The sequence below is a fragment of the Bactrocera dorsalis genome, chromosome 1 (genome assembly GCF_023373825.1).
Source record: "Bactrocera dorsalis isolate Fly_Bdor chromosome 1, ASM2337382v1, whole genome shotgun sequence".
Taxonomy (NCBI): Eukaryota; Metazoa; Arthropoda; class Insecta; order Diptera; family Tephritidae; genus Bactrocera; species Bactrocera dorsalis.
The window spans coordinates 42386551-42407180 of record NC_064303.1 but is presented as its reverse complement, the minus strand read 5'-3'; the positions used below and the strand labels follow the sequence as shown (position 1 = coordinate 42407180).

The following is a 20630-nucleotide window of genomic DNA, read 5'->3' as shown; positions in this document are numbered from 1 at the left end:
ATACATAATATTGTCCTGCCAAAGTTTCAATTTACTAATATTTAATATCAAAATACTGCTTTTATCCATGCAAGGTGCAACTTGAGTAAAAATTGAGTTTTTGATGAAATTCAGTACGCTGCACAGTGGTCGGTCTTGTATGGAATCAGCGGCCAAAAATACTTCCACTGGCTATATTAAAATTAAACTTTTGCCAAAGCTTTTTAAAATCTCCCTCTCCCGTGTCCCACTTCGCCACCCCCCCCCCATGGCAACAAATTTTAATTAATTGTATTAAATTAAAAAAGTTGATAAACGAAAAAAGGAATTTTAATTTTGATTTTAATAAAATTGATTTACTTTTGCATGATAGTTTCTTTGCCTGGTGATGAAGATAATTCCAGGAATATTTTGAAGTTAATTCCTTTGCAGGATTTAGCACAAATCCAGTGCATTTAGGGTTTAATTCCTTTTGAAATTGAATTCGAACAGGAAGGCAATAGCGGGTAGACGAAGGGCTGCAGTTTTTCTAAATTTGTTTGTGCTCTTCATCATTTTGCGATTTTATTATCAATTGTACAGGGACATATGTCGTGACAAAGAAATTATTGTATTCCAAATTATAATTTTCAAATTTCTGCTTATATTCGCTCTGACCGGAATTGCCATCAAAGCCATTGGATGCGTGGGCATATTCCTATTGATAATAGGTAATTAGAGGGCTCATTCCGTTCATTAATTACATTTGTGAGGCTATGTGGTGCAATAATTTTTTTTATCTCAACTTCAACATCAGATTCTGAGACCTTTATTTGCTCAGGAAAACTGTTTTTCCTTTAAAATGTTATCATAGCAGGGTAAAAAGTTAATATCAAGTTTTTTGTTAACGAAACTTCTAATAAGTAGATACTGAAGCTTTATTAAATTTACTGCGGTGATAAGTGATACAAGTATTTCTTCACACGTTTACTAAACACCAAATATATGATTTGATATGATGTGCCTAAATAAAATTAAAACCAAAGCTCATTATGTATGTATATACGAGTATATGTATGATAAAAAACATAAAAAACAATAAAATAAGCACGAATATACATACATACACGTAAATACAAAAAATTCCAAAAAAATAGCATAGACTTAGAAAACATTAACTAATATAAAAAAACTTGATTCATTTGAGGTCGAGACAGGGATCACAACTTTTCGTATACCTGAAATCGAGTTCGTAGATGGACGTAATCGGACGGACCGCTGACACACCCACAAATCGCTATTAACTGAAAACCTGTAGTCCATAACTAAGCACTAGTTGCAGAACTCGTGCCATTTTCCTCTTATTCCTATGTTCGCTGTGTGAATGGACGAAATCGGACTACAATCACGCCAACTTCCCATATAACACAATTTTAAGTTCGATTTGATTCCAGTATTCAAATTTAATGAATCTATTCTTGAGACTTGAGGGACAGTTTTTTCGCATGGGATATGAAATTCTGTCTGCACCGGGTGTCTTGCCTGACATTGAAGATAAAGTGAAATCGAATTCTGCCATGGTTATATGTGATTCGTTAATAGATGGGGTGAGTGATCTTTACTGTGCCTTCTTCTGAGAAATTAATTTTTATTTGATACAAACGAGCCGTGGAAATTTTAGTCGCTCGAATAATCGGACAATATAACTAATTAATATAACGGGATCAAATTTTACACTAATACATCCTTTAAAGTATGCCACTTTATGACCAAAAATTGTCCAAGTCCAATAAAACTGTTCAAGCCTCTAGGTACCGAATTTGTGAACCCCAGTATTTATAGTTGACTTTTGACCGAAAATATTGATCATCCCTTACATTGACAATTGAAATTCGGGCAGAATCCTTTCCTGACAATAGTTATTCTGTATATCAAAAAAGCGTTGAATCGGGTCAATACTTCTCTGAGCCCTCATATACCTAATATAAAGATTTCCGAAGTTCCAGGTGATCTAATTAGAGATATATTAATGAAAATCGACACCCGGTTGACTTTACTCCATATGATTGGTGGACCCAGGGAACATTTTTTTAGTATGAGGCATATTAATAGATAAAATCCGGTCAATACTACCACAACTCCCGTATACTACCTATAATGGTCGATCCTCTAGATGACGTTTTCCACCTTAAGGTATTTCCCTGGCTTTGATTCCTGCAAGTTGGAAAAGTATAAAAATATCGGTTGTACCGGAACTTAACTCTTCCTTACTTGTTTAGGATTCAGTTTGTATGGCAGCTATATGCTATAATAGTTCGATATCGCCGTTTGCAACAAATGACGAGCTTCAAATCGATGTCTCAAAAACTGAGGGACAACGAGGACGAGAATTTTTTTTTCAGAAGTGAGGGCTATCAAAATAATATGTTTATCGTTGCCACCCATCTGGAAAAATGCTCTGTCTTCGGACACTTATAGAATCCAAATACAAATAGAGAAAGTTTGATCCCTGCTTTGAAACAATATTAAAAGGTGTGAGAACCATGTTTTAGTGATTTATCAAATACATATATGTATGTATATTTATTTTTTGGCTGCATGTCAAATAGGCAATAAAAAAGGAGAGCGGGTATGACCATAGCATTCAATACCCAGAATCATTAGAGTCATTGTGACAGTACCTATTCTAGGCGTACAATTTTCATGGCCGTAACCTTCCACTCCTCTAATTTTTTCATATTTTGTATTGTGAATGATTCTTAAGGAAAAGAAGACTGCGTGAAGCCTCGACTTTTTATTTCTAAACACTTTAGAGAACTATTACTACAACCGGGGTCTCGAAACTATGAAATAATTGTTGTCTCTACGACCTTTTGAAACTATTTTTATACTCTCGCCACATGTTGCTATAGATTCCTAGTATTGCAGTTTTGTTTCCCTAACGGTTGTTTGTCTCACCTAAAACTATTCGAGTTTTATATGGAGACATGTATTTATAAATTATCAGGTTGACGAGGAGAGAAATATTCCGAGAGACTGCCTCTTTGTCCATCCCATCGTCAGTCCATCCGTCCGTTCAAGCGATAACCCGAGTAAAAACTTAATTATCCTATTAAACTTAGTACACACGTTCCTTGTCCCCTAAAGAGATTTGGTATTGCAGATAAACGGAATAGCTACGTCTACAAAATGCTACTAAGTGAAAGCACATAAAAGCCTGTAACTAAGGATCAAATTAAGATACTAACCCTTTTTAGGTACAAGATATCACAGTGGAAAGGGAAACTGTGGTCTGAGAATATTTGAAATATGAGCGTGGCCCCGCTTTCCAATACGTATAATGGGTATTTGGCACAAACCATTATTGTTATTTCCAGAAAACTTTCTGAAAGGAAGCCTTTCGAACAAGGCATTATAAGCGTCGGTATCAAATCTTTACAATTGGCGACATCGTATATCTCAGAAACTAATTGACCATAGCTTTTTAATTATCCAGGCTCTGATCATATAGACCTTAGTGCCTGTGGTTAATTTTTACCGAAACAATCAATTATGGTATATTACTGAAACGCAGCGAAAGCCGTTTTCTAATAGTAATGCGCACTTGAGTTCAAACAGGATAAAATCGGATGAATACTTACATTAGTTCTCATATACTTAATGTAATGATTTTTGGACTTCCAGTCGACTTTATATCGTATACGAGTATTTTGGTTAAAATGATTTTCATGCATTTTTCTTTTCCATCTGATTGAAACCGTTTATTATGGTGAAATTTTTTTACTTTATTAGTAATGAAATTAAGTCGATTTCTCCTATAATATTCAGAAGTAAATAAATTTTAAATTTAATTGTAAACTATTCATTTTCTTTGTATAATTAATGTTGAATTCTGCCGCAACATTTGATATAATAGAATTTCACCTGCCGATTGTTCGTATCACAGAAAACTTATCCACATACTTATGTACATAGATATTGAGTTATGCAAAGAACAAATGACGCCACTAATCGAAAACACATAAAGTGTTATATTAGTCTCCAAATTAAGATACAAAACTGTAATTTGAGAAGGATTACAATGTTAAAGGGTCGCTGTGGTTTGAAGATGTTTAAAAAGTTAGCGATCCCTAATTAGTTCAATGTATATATTTCCCAAGCAACTTTAGATAAATCAGTTAAACTTGCTCAGAATAAATCTTTTTAGCATCTCCCCATATAACGGTTTTGATGAAAACTACTAAAAGCGCGATAACTCGGCAAATAAAAGCGTAAGTAACACTATTACACTACCAGATAATGGACGTGGCATTATTTTGACATTTCGATATGAAATTTTCTGTCTTTCTTAAATTAAGAAAATAAAAAAAATCGATTTTATGAAAATTCTAAGAATATATAACCCCTTAAAATAAAATTTTAATTAATGATTTGTTAGAAAATTGTAAAAATATAGAAAGTTTGGTTTCACCCGAACTTCCTTCCTTACTTGTTAAACATAAAGTTTTGCAAGACATGAATATATTTCCCTCATTTAACCCTTGCAAATGTAAAATGTTCGTTTACACCCGAAATTAGCTTTTCCTTTCATGTTAAAAATTAGTATTAAACAAGGTACATACTTATAAAGTACTAAAAATGGGAATAAGAAAGTATAATATTAAGGGGTACTGGTAGTTAGAATTTTCAAAAAATAAATTTTTGCATTTTCGTTAAGTGTAATATCTTAAAAATATTCCCTGAAAATTTCACGTTGATCGGTGACAACCGTAACTCGGAAACCGTTCAGTAGATTTTAATGGAATATATACATACAGCTTTTAGAATACATAATAAACTCGAGCCTGATCGAAGGTTTTTTCGAATATTTCGATTTTTTAAGGCCAAAAATTTCCTGAGGCCGCCATTTTGTTAATTTTGAAAAAAAAGATAAATAAAATCCTTCGATCAGGCCCGGGATTATCTATTCATAAAACTAATTTTTGTTGTCCGATTGTTTTTAGATGAATCTCCAAGGATTTATGCTTTTCACCGCAAGTGCCTTTTTTTAAAACAGGGTCAACACAAACAGTTATAACTTTGGAAATTATTATTTTTTTTTAAATTTCGTGACTGCAAGTCAACACATCCTATAATAATGCCATATTACTACTTTTGTAAAATAACATGATTTAGTAGCAAAAAAAAATACTGAAAACTCTCATTTTTTCGTGCCTCAGACTACCCCTAACCCCTTAAGTAATGTCGTTATTTCTTATACAAAATAAAAACTTAATAGCTATGTAAAGTTCAGCCAACTGATTGTGTACATATTTAATCAATAAATTTAATATGTAAATTATTGCCGGTTACATTGAAACGACAAAAAAAATTTATTTTTTGGTCAAGATGACCTTTATTGACAAACGTTCTGCTAAGTGTAATTACATTTTTAATTTATCCCTTATTTATACCTTAAAAATTACTTATGCTAGCACTATTGACTTATTTACTTGTGCCGCGTAATTCTGCGTATGCCGGATGTTGATTTGCAATTGTTGCAATGCTTGCATTACTGTTGGTCGGCCTGGCTGTAGTTTACACTGCGCGTGCCGGATGTTAGTTGGTTAATTGCTTATCCAGCATTATTCTGCTTATGGCAGTTAACTTTAGTGTTGCTAACTCCTCCGCCGTCAAAAACGAACGTCCTCGTTTGTTCAAACTATTAGGGTTATTGGCACTTGTGACGTGGGAGTTTCCGATGTGTCTTCTTTGTTATTGGCCACATTCACGTTTACATTGTAGCTCGATGGTTCTATTAGTTTTGTCTTGCAATTCTTCCTTATGATTGGTGCAGTGCCTATTGTTGCTAGACTGATCAGGCAAATAACTACTAATGAAAAATTTGTTATTAGAGCTGCTGTGTGGGTTGTCTGCAGTGTTTGTAAATGATTGGTGTTATTTATGTGGAGTCATCATCTCAAGGCTGAGAATTTCTTCCTCTTTGTTCGAAGGGATATTTGACTGTAGGATTGCGGGTAATGGTTTGCTAGTTAGTGTTTCGTCAAAGGAGTGTTTTTGGTTGTCGATTAAATCTGTGGAATTGCGATATTGAACGGCGTATGATCCCACAAGATTTATTTTCTGATTATCAATTTGAATTGTGCCATTATACTGGTTTAATAATATGATGCCAGGGAAGATGTTTTCTATCGATGGGATGTGCTGGTTATTTATTTGAGTGCATTCTGCTGGTTCGCTTCTGAGTAATTGCGGGACACAAGTAGTGTTACTAATATCTATCATATTCTTATAGTTACAAATTCTTATATGATTATTTTCATTAATTTTGTTTTTATTCCAAATACCTTATGTTTACTACATGTTACGATATCCTCATAGGGAATTTTATTAATATATCTATTTTTCTTTATGGGTTTGATTACAATTGAATCGCAAATTTCTTCGTTTATTAATGGTATTCCTATCATATAAAATAACATTGTTTCATTTGAGGCTACTTTTATATTCACAAATTCTAGCGATTCTTCTACATTATTTAATGTGAAGTTATTTTTTATAAAAATGGATTTTGCTAATGCTGCTAGTTCTTCATTTGATAAAATATACGAATTGACGATTCCGGCTTTGGCCCAATGAATCGCATAATCAATATTAATAATTTCTTCTTTTACAATCTTTAATTTATATTTTAGTTCTATAGCAAAATTGCGTTGTACATCTTCATTAGATTGTACCGTTTTTAAAATCTTATTTGATACTCTCGTAATATTATTTATCCTTTCAAAAATTATTTTATTTATTACTACTTGATTATTGTTATTGTTTATTATATTATTTATTTGATTATCTAAAATTACTAAGTCGTCATGATCGGGATTTCCCGCGATCCATTTCAAGACTTTTCCTACTGTATCTATGGATTTTTTAAATCTTTTGGGTCGTAGCCTATTTAGGTAAGTTTGGGTAAGGGTTAATTCATTTATCAAGATGGATAGAAAGGGATTTTCTGATGTTATCTTGGTTTTAATAGTGTTGTCCATTTGAAATGCGTCTAGGTCTACTTTACGTATTATTCGGTAGGTTCCTGTTTGTATTCTTGTCAATCCTCAAATCAAATGTTGCTAATTGTGAATTTGTATAGTCTATTATTTTAAAATCTGCGTACACTAGGTGCACAAAAAACCTGCAAGGTAAAAGAAAAACAAAAATTTACTATTGTCTGATGTTGTTTTTATGTACCGTCCGTCCTTTTTCAGTGATTACTACACTGGATTTGTCTTCCTTAACTGTTTCCTTTCTATATTTTGCTGTAAGTTTTGACCCTATTCGTTTGTTTATTCTGACATAAATTACATCTCCAGGAGTATATATTTTCATAGGGTTTCGTGTTTTATTATGGTTTTCTAAATCTTTTGCCTGTCTTCTCCGAAGGGTTTCTATATTTTCCTGTCGTGCATTTTCATACTGCTCTGGGTCTACTGTAACACGTCTGCCAAAAAATGTCTCTATGGGTCGTTTCCCTGTTGCGGAATGTATGGTGTAGTTATATTCGTATGTACATCGGTCTAAGAGTTCTTGGAATGAGCGGTGTGTGCGTTCCGTTTGAAGGCAGCGCATAATTTCAGACAGGGTAGAGTGAAATCTTTCTACTTGTCCGTTAACTGTGCTTGTGTATGGGGGAGTTTTAAAAATTTTAATACCTAGTTGGTCTTCGACCATAAATTGTATGGAAGCTGAATTTAAAGATTTCTCGTTGTCGATAACTATTGTTTTGGGTATACCAAAAGCGAAAAGTATTTGACGTAAAGGTTCTCTGATATCTTCTATTGATTTTGACTCTATTATTTTGACTTGAGCATATTTGGAGAATTTATCTACTGCTGTTAGAACTAATTTTTTTTCCGTACTGTAAATATCTATATGCACAATTTCTCCAGGGTATTGAGGTATTGGGGTTTCTAATAGTTGCGGTTTATTAGGGTTGCGATCATACTTGTTTTCCTTGCAGACTCTGCATTGTTTAATTATATTTTCTATTTTTGCTTTCATCTTTGGAAAGTAACATCTTTGTATTAGTTGTTTTTTATTTTCGTCTCTATTCCTATGTGCTCGCTTGTGTTCGTTTAGTATTTCCTCGTTTTGTGCATCCTCACTTGTTATGTCTTTTACTTCTGTTTGGGTGTAACGAATTTTATAATTACTAAAGTGAAGTGGGTAAATTTCTTGGATTTTCTCTATTATTCCTTCAGATGTAAATATACCATTTATCACTGAGGGGTTCAGGTATCGTTTCAATAGTGTAGTTAAATTCTCTGTTGAAGAGTTGGGTTTAGTTATTATATGTCTATGGTAGGTCGGGAATGGTATTTTAAACTGGTAGCTGTCTTCGTCTGCTAACGAGATCCAAATTTGGTTTTTGAATGCATTTATAGGTCCTTCGACTGCTGCTCCGAGCTTTCGTCGGAATGTGTAGCAACTGATAGGGAGTTTACTTCAAAAGGCCTGGATAATGTATCTGCAACTACATTGGCTTTCCCAGGTTTGTATTTTAATTCATAGTTGTATTCTTCTAGTATGGCTTTCCATCGCTTTAGTTTGGAGTTATTATTTTTATTACTGAGAGCGTATGTAAGTGGTTGGTGGTCTGTATGTATTACAACTTTTGCTGTACCGTATAGATAGTTTCTAAATGAGTTCAGTGCCCATATAATGGCAAGCATTTCTTTTTCGTTGACTGCGTAATTTTCTTCGGCCTTGTTCAATGTTCTTGATATAAAGTTTATTGGTTTGCCATTTTGCTCTAAAACGGCGCCTATGGCATACCTTGAGGCGTCAGTAGTTAAGTCAAATTCTTTCTTGTAATCGGGATATTGTAAAATTACGTCTTTAGACGTCAGTGTGGATTTAATTTTGTTGAATGCAGATTTAGCTTCCTCATTTAGATTTATTTGGATTTTTTTCGAGGTTCTTTTCGACATTCTTCCTTCCTCACCTCTTAGAAGGAATGTAAGTGGCTTGGCCAATTTGGCGTAATCCTTGATAAATCTTCTATAATATCCAGATAAGCCTAAGAATGATCGTAAGTCCTTGATCGTCTGGGGGTATGGAAAATTTAATATTGATTGTACTTTGGAAGGGTTTGTAGAAATTCCTTTGGAAGATACAACGAATCCTAGGAATTCGACATGCTTTTTGAAGAATTCGCATTTATCGATTTGAACCTTCATGTTTGCTTTACTGAGGGTATCAAAAATTGTGTCTATGTGTTCGGAGTGTGATTTTTCGCCTTTACTGAATATAATTATATCGTCTATGTATACATAGCATATTTTGCCTATGTATTGTCTTAGTATGTCGTCAAGCGTCCGTTGAAATATGGCCGGGGCGTTTTTCAAACCAAACGGAAGTCGGGTGAACTCGTATTTTCCATTGTTCACTGAAAATGCTGTTTTTTTCACGTCAGATTCCTTAAGAGGAATTTGATGGAAACCGCTTTTTAAATCGATCACAGAGAAAATTCGGTTTTCTCCTAGTTGGGAGAGAACTTCATTTATTTCAGGTATTGGATACCTATCTGCAACTGTAACTGCGTTTAGCTTCCTGTAATCTATAACCATTCTAAATTTGTTTTTGCCAGACGCGTCCTCTTTTTTAGTCACTACCCATACAGGTGAGTTATAGGGTGATCGTGATTGTCGTATGATACCGTCGTCTAATAGTTTATTTACTTGCTTTTCAATTTCCTCTTTAAGGCTAATAGGATAAGGGTAGGACTTGGAGTATATAGCCGTGTCTGAATTTGTTCGAATTCCTGCAACTACTTTTGTTGTGTAGGTTAGTTTTTCGTCCGGTTCCGAAAATAGATTTCGGTGCTTTTGTACCAGTTTCCTAATTGCATGTTTTTCTACTGTACTCATATGTTCGTCACGGATATGTATTAAGTTAACGTCCTGTACACTATATTGTCTTAGATAGATTCTTTTCGTATTTGCTACTACCATGTAATTTTCTTTTGTGTGTATGATTGCTGAAAGTGCTTTTAAGCTATCGTTTCCTAATATGGCATGGAAAGTGGTGAGTGTTGGCAATACGAAAAATTTTAATTTGCAATTTTTCAAATTGAAAAGATTTAGATATGTATGGTGAGTAATTTTTATTTTGCCGCCTAACCTGAGTTGGCTAGAAAAGGAGTATTGTTCGCTATTGCTTTTTCTACTAAGCTTGATTGTATGTAATTTTTATTGGATCCGGTGTCTACTAATATTTGCATTATTTCGCCGCTCTTCGTCCTGCATCTAAAATAAGGTAGCGAAGAGCTATTTAGTCTAAAAAATGTACGTCAGTGAGGTCGAGTGTTTCTTCAATTGTGTCCTCGTGATTTGGCTCATTGTATGTTTGCTCATTGTAGTCGTATTGGTTATTGTAGTTGTATTGGTCATTGTAGTTGTATACGCTTTCGTTGTATTGGTCCTCTGGTGGTTCGTTAGAATTTATGTGAAAGTTTCTTTGCATTTTTTGTGGGGGGTTATGTATCATTGAAGCGTTTGATGGTCTTTTACCGAATTCTTGGGGTTTTGGCCGATTTGCGTAATTAACGGCTCTTGTCCTTATACTCTCATCCACGTCCATCGGTTGAGGTGGTTTAGGGGGTGTGGGAGGAGCAATGTTTTGCTGTGGACTATATAGATTTTGGTTTTGTTGCCGATATTGTTGACTAAATTGATTTAGATTCCGATTTTAATGTTGTTGGATGTTAGGGTGATTAAGGTTTAGTTGGTTGCTATGGTAGTTTTGTGGGTTGGAATATGTCAAGGGATTTGGTAGATAAGCTAGTTCAGGATAAAATTTGAATCTAGTTTGAGGGTTTAATGGTTGATGATATCTGGGTTGGGTGTATTGCTGTCGTGGCTGTTGCTGATTTATGAGTTGTTGACGAGAAGTTGATGGTGTGATAAAGGTTTGGTTATTAGCGTGAGAAGCTCTGAAGCTTTGGTTTTCTAATTTGAGACAAAGATGGAGGGCTTCAGGTAGGCTTTTTGGTTCTTTAATGCCAAGTAGCCGGGGAAGATCACCAGAAAGTCCTCTTATAAAAGTATCGAGGGCTTTAGCGCGGTAATTCTCCGTTAACAAGTGAATTGCTTCTTCTCCTATCTCCATACATCCTATCCTGTTCAAAAGTAAAGATAAGTGTCCATATACCTTTTGGTAAAATTCGTTAATTGTCATTCGTCCTTGTATGAGACATGTCATTTGGTACTCTAGAGTGCCTATGTCTCGTTTGTCTGCGTAGTGAGTGGTTAAGCAGCGGGAGATTGCTGTCCAGTCTAAGGGGGTATTGTAGGATTCTAAGGCTATATCTGCCTTTCCAACTATCTTATTTCTGATGACATTTAAAATGCCGAAATATTTAGGTGTTCCTTTTGAGGGTTCGTAGATTCTTAAAATGCGTTCAACACTTTTTTTCCAGGAACTAAATTCTGAGGCATTGCCTGAAAATTCTCTTAGGGATCTCACAACGTTTGGGGATCTTATCCATTTCATTCATGTTGTTTTGGAATTGTTCGTCTATTGTTTGGTCCGTAATGACCGGGTTTATTTTATTATTAAGAATATTATGGACTACATTAGGTACACTTGCCTCTATTGCTAAAGTTACCATGTTTTTTATCATGTTCGCCAATTCTGGCGGAATTGTGTTATTAGGGCCTGACGGTGCTGTTGATGCAGCAGGAGGATTAATCCCAAATACGGGGGGTCTAATTAGATTGTTTGGATTTGCCATTTTTAAATTTTATTATTTTTCTTTCAAAAAAAAATTTTTATACCACTATTTTAGTTTGAATATTTATGTTTTTTGTTATCCCTTCTAGGAAGGGGCTTTTTTACCCTGGAGGGTCCGGTCAACTCCTGAGTTGGCTACGGAATCGCAGAGTTAAGCAATATTATTTTCAGTTTAGTTTATGTTATTGGCTGTACAAGCCGTATTTTATTTTTTGGTTATTTATATTTACTTACACTATAGCTTCACTTAATAATTTATTTATTATTAATAACAAAAATTTTTTTTTTTCCTAAACTTTTTCTACAATTTTTCTTCTCTGGTCTTATTATTAATTATATTTCTTATGCTACTTACACTATATACAGCTTCATGATGATCCTCGAAACCGATGAGTGTGTATTTGTCCTGTTCCGTGTTTGTACTGGGGTACACTTTCTCACACTGTTTTTGTTTTTGTAGGCTTTTTGCTGCTGTTCCTTGTCGGTGTCGCTGGAGCGTCCAGGAAGGATTTTCCTATCCTTTTCACGCTTTTAATGTGTTGGTTACTTTTTTATCCTTTAATCCGCTCGGCCTTTGGGACCACTTGTCACCAGTTAAAGGCTAACCTTGTCTTTTTCGCGGCGTTTTTCCTTTTTTTTTAACGGCACTTTTAACTTTCGCGAGCCGAACAAGCTTTCTTCTTTAGCTCGGGCGCCAATTATTGCCGGTTACATTGAAACGACAAAAAAAATTTATTTTTTGGTCAAGATGACCTTTATTGACAAACGTTCTGCTAAGTGTAATTACATTTTTAATTTATCCCTTATTTATACCTTAAAAATTACTTATGCTAGCACTATTGACTTATTTACTTGTGCCGCGTAATTCTGCGTATGCCGGATGTTGATTTGCAATTGTTGCAATGCTTGCATTACTGTTGGTCGGCCTGGCTGTAGTTTACACTACGCGTGCCGGATGTTAGTTGGTTAATTGCTTATCCAGCATTATTCTGCTTATGGCAGTTAACTTTAGTGTTGCTAACTTGTATATACAATATACATACATATGTACAGGCTTTGTCCGGAAAGTAACAGGACTAATAGCGGGATTCTGTAACCAGTCTCTAGTCTCTATTTGAGACATTTTGAGGCAAAGTCTCAATTTGAGACTAGTTACTATTCACTAAACAGTCTGTAGCGTTAGTCTCAAAATATTGAGACCTGGTAGTTAGCCGGTCACAAAACTAAAAAGAGCTCTTGTCAGCCATTTTGAATATACTGAATAGAGATCATCATAGGCATTAATCGATTGTCGTATTTTTATATTTTCTAAGCAACTCAAACACGAAAAAGTTAAAAATAAATAAATTTTACATAAATTTCGTAAATATTATGAAACAAAGCCAACATATATTTTCATTTTTATTGATAACTATGTTTTTTGACGATGTTATAGAAAATTTAATATTTGTTATCGACATATTTATTTCCATTCAAGTGTAAAAACATCTCTGAATGATGAAATGTAATAGATTTTGTGACTGTCACTTACAGAATAGCAAAATCGTCTCAAGTCTCAAAAATTGTCTCTAACTCAAAATCTCCAATTTAGAGACTTGAGACTGTCTCACGTTACAGAATCGCACCGTAAGTTGATTTAAAAAAATTTGTTGAACCAATCGTTACAATTCTTCAAAAACTACGCTCTTCACCGCTGGGTTTTTCATCCTCAATTCACTTAGGTTGGTTTTGTCATCGAGGCATTCAAGGACGCCTCTGATGACGACAATCAGGGCTTTGTCCTGATGGAGCTGGTTAGTTGTGTAAGGCATGTCGTGCCTTTCCAGCGCAGATGTTAGTTGGTGAAACCTGTAAACGGTTTCGGGGTAAACCAAGATGGCTTCAGAGACCACTTCGGAGCTTACCTTCTCTCACGATTCATTTCGATGAACGCGGTGTTATCGGTTTGGTCAATGCTCATTTGAGCATTTTCGGGAGAGCAAAAGGTAGCAGCGTCGTTGGCGTTTGCGTTCAGGGTTAGATAGAGGTTTTATGGAGATCCTCTATAGAGTGCAGATACGCACGGATCGATTGAGTGAGAGCGGTAAGCTCATCCTTGCTCAGGGAGGAGGGATTTGGAAAATTTATTACTGAGTTGTCACAACTCGGACTGCAATGTTTTTCCTTTTTATTACTTTTTATAATTTCAATAAATTGTCAGCAGTCGCTGCACTGTTTACTGCTTTGTTATGGTTTGCAGCCATGCAGGAATATGCGAACATACGGCCTTGTAGTCCGGTCAATTTGGACAATTGAAATAAATAAAATTCCGATAAAGCTGAATTTTTGTAGAGACCTTAGGTTTACCATAAAAAATAAAGTGTCAAACGTCCCTATCGATCCCATGTGTGCTAAAGAAGTTATTCGGTGTCAAAGGTCAAAGTTTTAGGTTTTTTGGGACTTCAATCAAAAACGGTTTGTTTTATTGAAAAAGTACCCCATTTCCCAGATATCGCGCTTGTAAAAATCACCTTCTACATAATGTGTACACATATTGCACGTATATACATATTCAGGTAGTGAAGCAAGCAAAAATGCCTACTTGTGTCCCTTTTATGTATATATTATACTATTCTAAGAAAATATACTCTCAAAAGACCACTAGTCCCTAACAGAATCCCCTTTCCTTCGATGGCCTTGAATAACATCTGGCTATCCCATACCTGCTCTTTTAGTGTTAAACGTGCAGTTCTAGTGAATATACAGGGTAGGCCATTTAAAGTTGACCCAAAAAAAGAACAAAAGAAAACAATGTTTTTTGTTCATTTCAAAAATAATTTATTTTGGTCCAAGGGGATTTGTTTCAGCTAATATTTAAAAATTAGATCGCGTAAATGGGCACCTTTAGCTTTGACAGCTAAATGCACTCTTTTTTCGACATTTTCCATGACTTTGGCCAATGTTTCGGATGATATGGCGGCTGTTTCACGTCGAATGTTGGCTTTCAGTTGAGCTAAGGTCTTTGGCTTATTAGCGTATACCTTGGATTTCAAATAACCCCACAAATAAAAGTCTGGTGGCGTCAAATCTGGTGATCTCGGTGGCCAGTCAACATCACCATTTTTCGATATCAATCGCCCGGAAAAATGGTCGCAATAAATTGATTGTTGGTCGAGCTGTATGGCATGTAGCCCCGTCCTGTTGAAACCAGAAGTTATCCATGTCATTTTCGCGAATAATGGGTATCACAAAATCCGTTATCATGGCTCGATAACGCTCACCATTGACTGTTGTCGTGGCTCCATCATCGTCTTCGAAAAAATACGGTCCGATGATCATATTCGCGCAAACACCGCACCAAACTGTTACTTTTTGGTCGTAAAGAGGCTGTTCTTCAATTAATTGAGGATTTTCGGTGGCATAAAATCGGCAATTTTGCTTGTTTACGCCTCCATTCAACGAGAAATGTGCCTCGTCTGACATGATGATTTTTTTGCGAAACGCACGTTGAGTTAACACAATTGAAAAGTTATTTTGAATATAAAGCTGAACAATTTCAGCGCGTTCTTTTGGAGTGTACTGTTCCATGGTATAAATTGTCTTCGAATGACGCTTCTAACGCGGTATGACATTAGCCGATTTGTCAGCGCTGTTAAAAGTTACAGTGTTGCCAGATGGGTCAACTTTAAATGGCCTACGTACGTTTACCATTATTACCGTTTTACCATTTTTTATGGTAAACCTAAGGTCTCTACAAAAATTCAGCTTTACCTGATTTTTCTTTCTTCGATCACTATTTTTATGACCGAACTATTGCTAAGCTATTTTAATTATGATTTTCGGTACGCTGTTACCTAAAACCCTTGCACGGTGCACGAATTGCAGAATTTTCCTGTTGGTGCAACGGCACAACAACAATCACAAGCAGAAAATTATTTGCAAAGACTGTAAAATATGTCAGACCAACATTTATTTTCGTGCAATGACACGTAAAAAATAATAGCAACCCTGTGCTAGTTTTGACGTTAAATTGTTGGGGAAGGTAAATTTTAAATAGATTTTATAATTTCTATTTAAATTATAAAAATTTGTTACAGTTTTTTTTGTTAAGAATGAATGCAGAAGGTGCGTGAATTCACAATAGCCATGCACAATAGTCATTTACAACAAATTGACCAAATCTGCTTTTCATATGTATATCACTAGATTCTGCAATGGGTGCTCTCGTGTCCTTGTATATTTCGGTATAGGATTTTTGCAATCGTGCAAGAGCAAGAAAATCCCCCTACTGTGTTCTGTGTGTGTGGCTGACTAACTTATTACATGGTTCTTACTTTTATTTATACTAACTAGTATGTTTACTTATTACTTTTCTATTGTTAATTTGTTTAGATATAATATATTGTTTGTTTACATAAATCCTAGTGTTACTTATACAATTGAAATGCTGGTTGTTTACTAAGTAGTATATAACTATTTGGGTTGTTATTGTTTGTTGTACTGTTAGTGCACTGCTATTTTTTCAAGATATGGTTGTTTTGATGAATTTTCTCTAATGTTGTTCTGTTTACTGAAACATAAGGTTATTTTGTTGATTGTTGTTTAGGATATTTTGATAAGACATTATTATAAGATATACATACGTTCCTTTTCTCGCGCACGCTCCGAAGTACAGTTGCGGTGGAAGAAAATCAGTGCTATTACTTTCCGGACAAACCTTGTATATAGTTTTTTATTAGTAGAGTATGTCTGTAAACAATTTTTTTGTTTCAACAACGCATATGCATTTATAATTCTTTTGTTTACATTTTCAGGGCAATGCGTGAAATTCGGGCACATGCCCAACGTCAACGTATTAACCATAAAACATGTTTGCATGGTCCAGCTGCGCCCGGTATACCGCTACCACGAACTTCAACTCTCCACTCGAGACGACGCCTAGCCAATATACTCATAGCATCAGCCATAATATTTATTTTATGTTGGGCGCCCCACGTATTTTGCATATTTTACACAAGCCTCGGTTATAAGCATTATTGTTCTAAGACTTCCAAGTACTTTCATTTGCTACTAGGTGAGTATTGAAATTTTGCCTGGCTGTGATAACATCAAATTGAGTATGAAGAAAACCCAAAACACATGAACTTGAATTTATTCTTGTTTAAATAATCACGATTTCAATCGTATCGAATTCTAGGTAGGAAAATTGGTTAGTGGACTCTTTTAAAGTACATACATACATATGCACGAATGTCTTAGCAAATTATAATAGATTTCTGAGGTGTGTTCAAAAATTAACGGGCATTCTAAAGCAGAGCCGCTCAAAATAATGCGCAATTTATTTACCAACGCATACAATCACACATTTGATATCTGCTAGCGTGTGATTGTGTGCGCGCGCTTGCTTAGTACACTGAGTGAAATCGTGCTATTTCGTTATTTTGTTATTAAAAATTTAGAAAAAAATAAAAAAATATGGGTTTTGATTAAAAAAGCAATTAAGAACAACAATAATTTTAAGTTAATTTTTTCTAACTTTCCAAGATTTTTTCCATATCGACTTCACGATCGTAAGTTTTGATTCTCATTAAGTCCTCCATATGCTTATTCGAAACTGAATTCCTGTATTTCGAGTGTATTTTTGACGCTGGCAGAATTAGCGTCATAGCGTACATGCCTCGACTGCATTTGCTTGCCTATACTCCGAGTATAGGCATGAAAAATTTTGAGCGGCTCTGTTCTAAAGCTTCGTGGGTTTCATATACATAAGTATGTATGTCTCCCTGAAGTACGATACAATTTTCAACTGTATTCATTGCCTACTTTATCTGTAGCTTATCCTTGATAGAAAACTTTCATGGAAACCGAATATTGAGGTGAGATCTAGAAAGGGTTCGGTTGTCTTATATTGCTGTAGAGGAGCTATAGAGAAAGGTAACGTAGTCAAGAATATAGTGTTCGTCGGTGTATTCGTCTGGTAGAAGGTCTCGAAAAGGCTACACTTATTAAAACGCTTGAGCGTGTCCAAAGAGCGGCTCTCATCGGCATCTCCAGTGCACTATGCACTACACCAACATTATCACTTAATGCAATTTTAAACATAGCACCCGTGGACTTTGCCGGCAGATGTATGACTGCGAAATGTGCTCTAAGGCTCAGGGAAGCTGGATACATGAAGGCATCCGAACAAGGACATGCTGAAATTTTCTCTTTCTTCAACTGCATCACTGGAAATTCGGTTCACTGCGGCGCAGAGGCCACGCAAGGTGATTTATTTTGCTCACATACCGACGAGGTATATGTGGAGAAGCTGCTGAAAAAAAGGCATAGTGAGCTTTCGTAGCTGTATGGGGGAGAGTGAAGTGGAAAGACTTAAGCATTTTCTTCTCCATTGTCAAGCTTTTGCACGACTGAGGCTGTAGTTGTACCGTCGGTAAACCAGAAGACATATATAGATGAAACTGGCGTTAGCCGTCTCAACAGATTTGTAGGATGCTCAAAGCGCACCATAAAAGGGAAATGGCTAAATTGATTTAGCCAGTAGCGGATTTACAGATTTGCCGCCTGTAATATTATCAATTTTGCCTCTAAATTTTGATAAGTTCATAATATAAACTAAGTACATTTTCTCTCAAATGTTCAAAGTTTTAAATTTTTATCGGATAGTTTTTAATTTTGTTCTATTGCCCATAAAACAAAACAAATTTTTACCTTATTTGGATTGCGATAACCCGTGCCTACTTGCATCGAATTATGTTCATACATGTTGCGCGGCAGGAGCGGCGGGTATTCATGGCTTTCGTCATTTGTTCTCAATTATCCAGTGCAAAAGGAGTAAGAGAGACTTTTTATCGGCAAGTTTCGTTAATTCACCTTCAGTGATAATTAGGGCCAGACCCAATTTTTAAAACTTATCAAATCACAGCCAGCCTTCGATTTCGTCTATCTGCATCACCAACGAATACCCGACATACATAAGTACGAGGGCTGCTATATATATTTCTGGCCTAATAATGAAAATAGGAATATTTATCAACGAAAATGTTCTTTTTTAGTTGGATTTGGCTCGTCTTGGAAGATTCACACTGTCGATTGCTGTCTTGTTTCGGGCTCATACGCATAGATCCATGATTCGTCACCTGTGACGACCTTATAAACGTCTTTTGAAGCACCGCGATCGTATTTTTTCAGCATTTCTTTACACCAATCCACACGAGCCTTTTTTTTGAGCGATTGTCAAATTGTGCGGGATCCAACGAGAACAAACCTCTTTTACGGCCAGGTGTTCATGCAATATCGAATGTATGCTAGTGGGAGAAATGCATAGGCATGCCTCTATCTGAAGGTATGTTACATGACGGTCTTGCATTATCAGTTCATGATGTTTTCTGGCACAACGGCTGTTTTTGGACGACCTTCACGGAATTCGTTTTTGAGCGAGCGTCGGCCACGATTGAATTTATTGTAACAGTTTTTCACAGTGCTATAGGATGGTGCTTCATAGCCATACAAAGATATTAGTTCATCGATGCACTCTTGTCGTGATAATCCACGTCGAAAGTTGTGAAAAATGATCGCACGAAAATGTTCACGAGTTAATTCCATTTTTTGGCCGAGATGAATGTTTTAATTCCCTGTAAATAAAACAATTCACGATTAAATGACAAAACGTTCTGAGTGATGCTAAAAAATGTCAAACTTTCCAATGGAAATGTCAGATTGCACCTGGCAACACTTAGTGTTGCCTAGTTCAGAAATATATATAGAAGCCTATGTATATTGGGTTGTCAAAAAAGTCTTGCGGTATTTTTATTCAATTTTTTTTTTTATTGAAATTGAAATGAATTTTTGATGACTCATACCCAGCTCTTGACCGATGCTACGGCTGCTACTATGCCGGTCTCTTTCGACCAATTCAGCGATTTTATCGCAATTTTCGACGACAGGCCTTCCGGAGCGTGGCGCATCTTCGACCACCTCTACACCAGAACAAAAACGTCGAAACCAAATTTTATTGGCGGCTTGAGATGCATTTTTGCCTTTATCGTAGTAGTACTGTAAAATATGTCGTATTTTCTCTTTATTTTGCTCCATGTTTGCGACGCTATAACCCACGACATACATAACTGCATGACCCGATGCGACGAATAAAACTAGAACTACGCGCTTTCAGCGCCAACTAGCGAAAATACCTCAAGACTTTTTTGACTACCCAATATAATGATTTCAAACTATACAGCTCACTTTAAACCTTTCGTGTTAGTTAATATGTGCGAATTTTTTTTGAAATTAGTGAGCATTTTCTTAACATGATGAGGTTTAACGCTGAGTATGATTGAAATTGGTCCCGACCTCCGTCAATCCCTAAAATATGGTAATGATTTCCAATTATTTGGTTGACTTTTTCCTCATACACTCAATATATTTGTATGTGTGTATATTAAATTTAGCCCTTTGGATTGAGTTTATTAGAACTTCAAACATTTTGTTTAACACTTACGCATTCTTATGATATTCGAATTCTCTGCCAATGTGGTCGTCTCAAAATCCTAGCTTTATGTGTTTGAGTTTATTTGTTTTTATTAGAGCTAAATAAGTTTATCAATTTGGATACTCTCTGTTCTCTCTTTACCGACCATGACTTTTTCAATCCAATGTGTTATTGAATTTATTGTGCACGCATTAGGGTCGTGGATACAATGCTAAACACGATATCTGAAATGGATACGATAAAAAAAATTGGTACTAACTTTGATTACATCATTTGTCAATAAACATTTTTCCATTGTGCCATAGCTCTGCAATATAAGTTAGCCCTATGTACATTATTCATTCAAGTTTTGGCATAATTGCCTGTATAGTTTATGCACCTATTACCATTAAGAACTTCATTCTACTTTAGTTAAAAT

General features: G+C 35.4%; 1 protein-coding gene across 11 annotated transcripts in view; it reads left to right on the top strand.

Moving 5' to 3' along the window:
• Positions 1–20630, top strand: part of LOC105232893 (cholecystokinin receptor type A) — a 103823-nt gene that overhangs the window by 75057 nt on the left and 8136 nt on the right. For all 11 annotated transcript variants that reach the window (XM_049462573.1, XM_049462576.1, XM_049462575.1 and 8 more), the window contains one exon: positions 16536–16795. In XM_049462573.1, coding sequence (XP_049318530.1) covers positions 16536–16795 — 260 coding nt within the window. The remainder of the gene's footprint in view (positions 1–16535; positions 16796–20630) is intronic.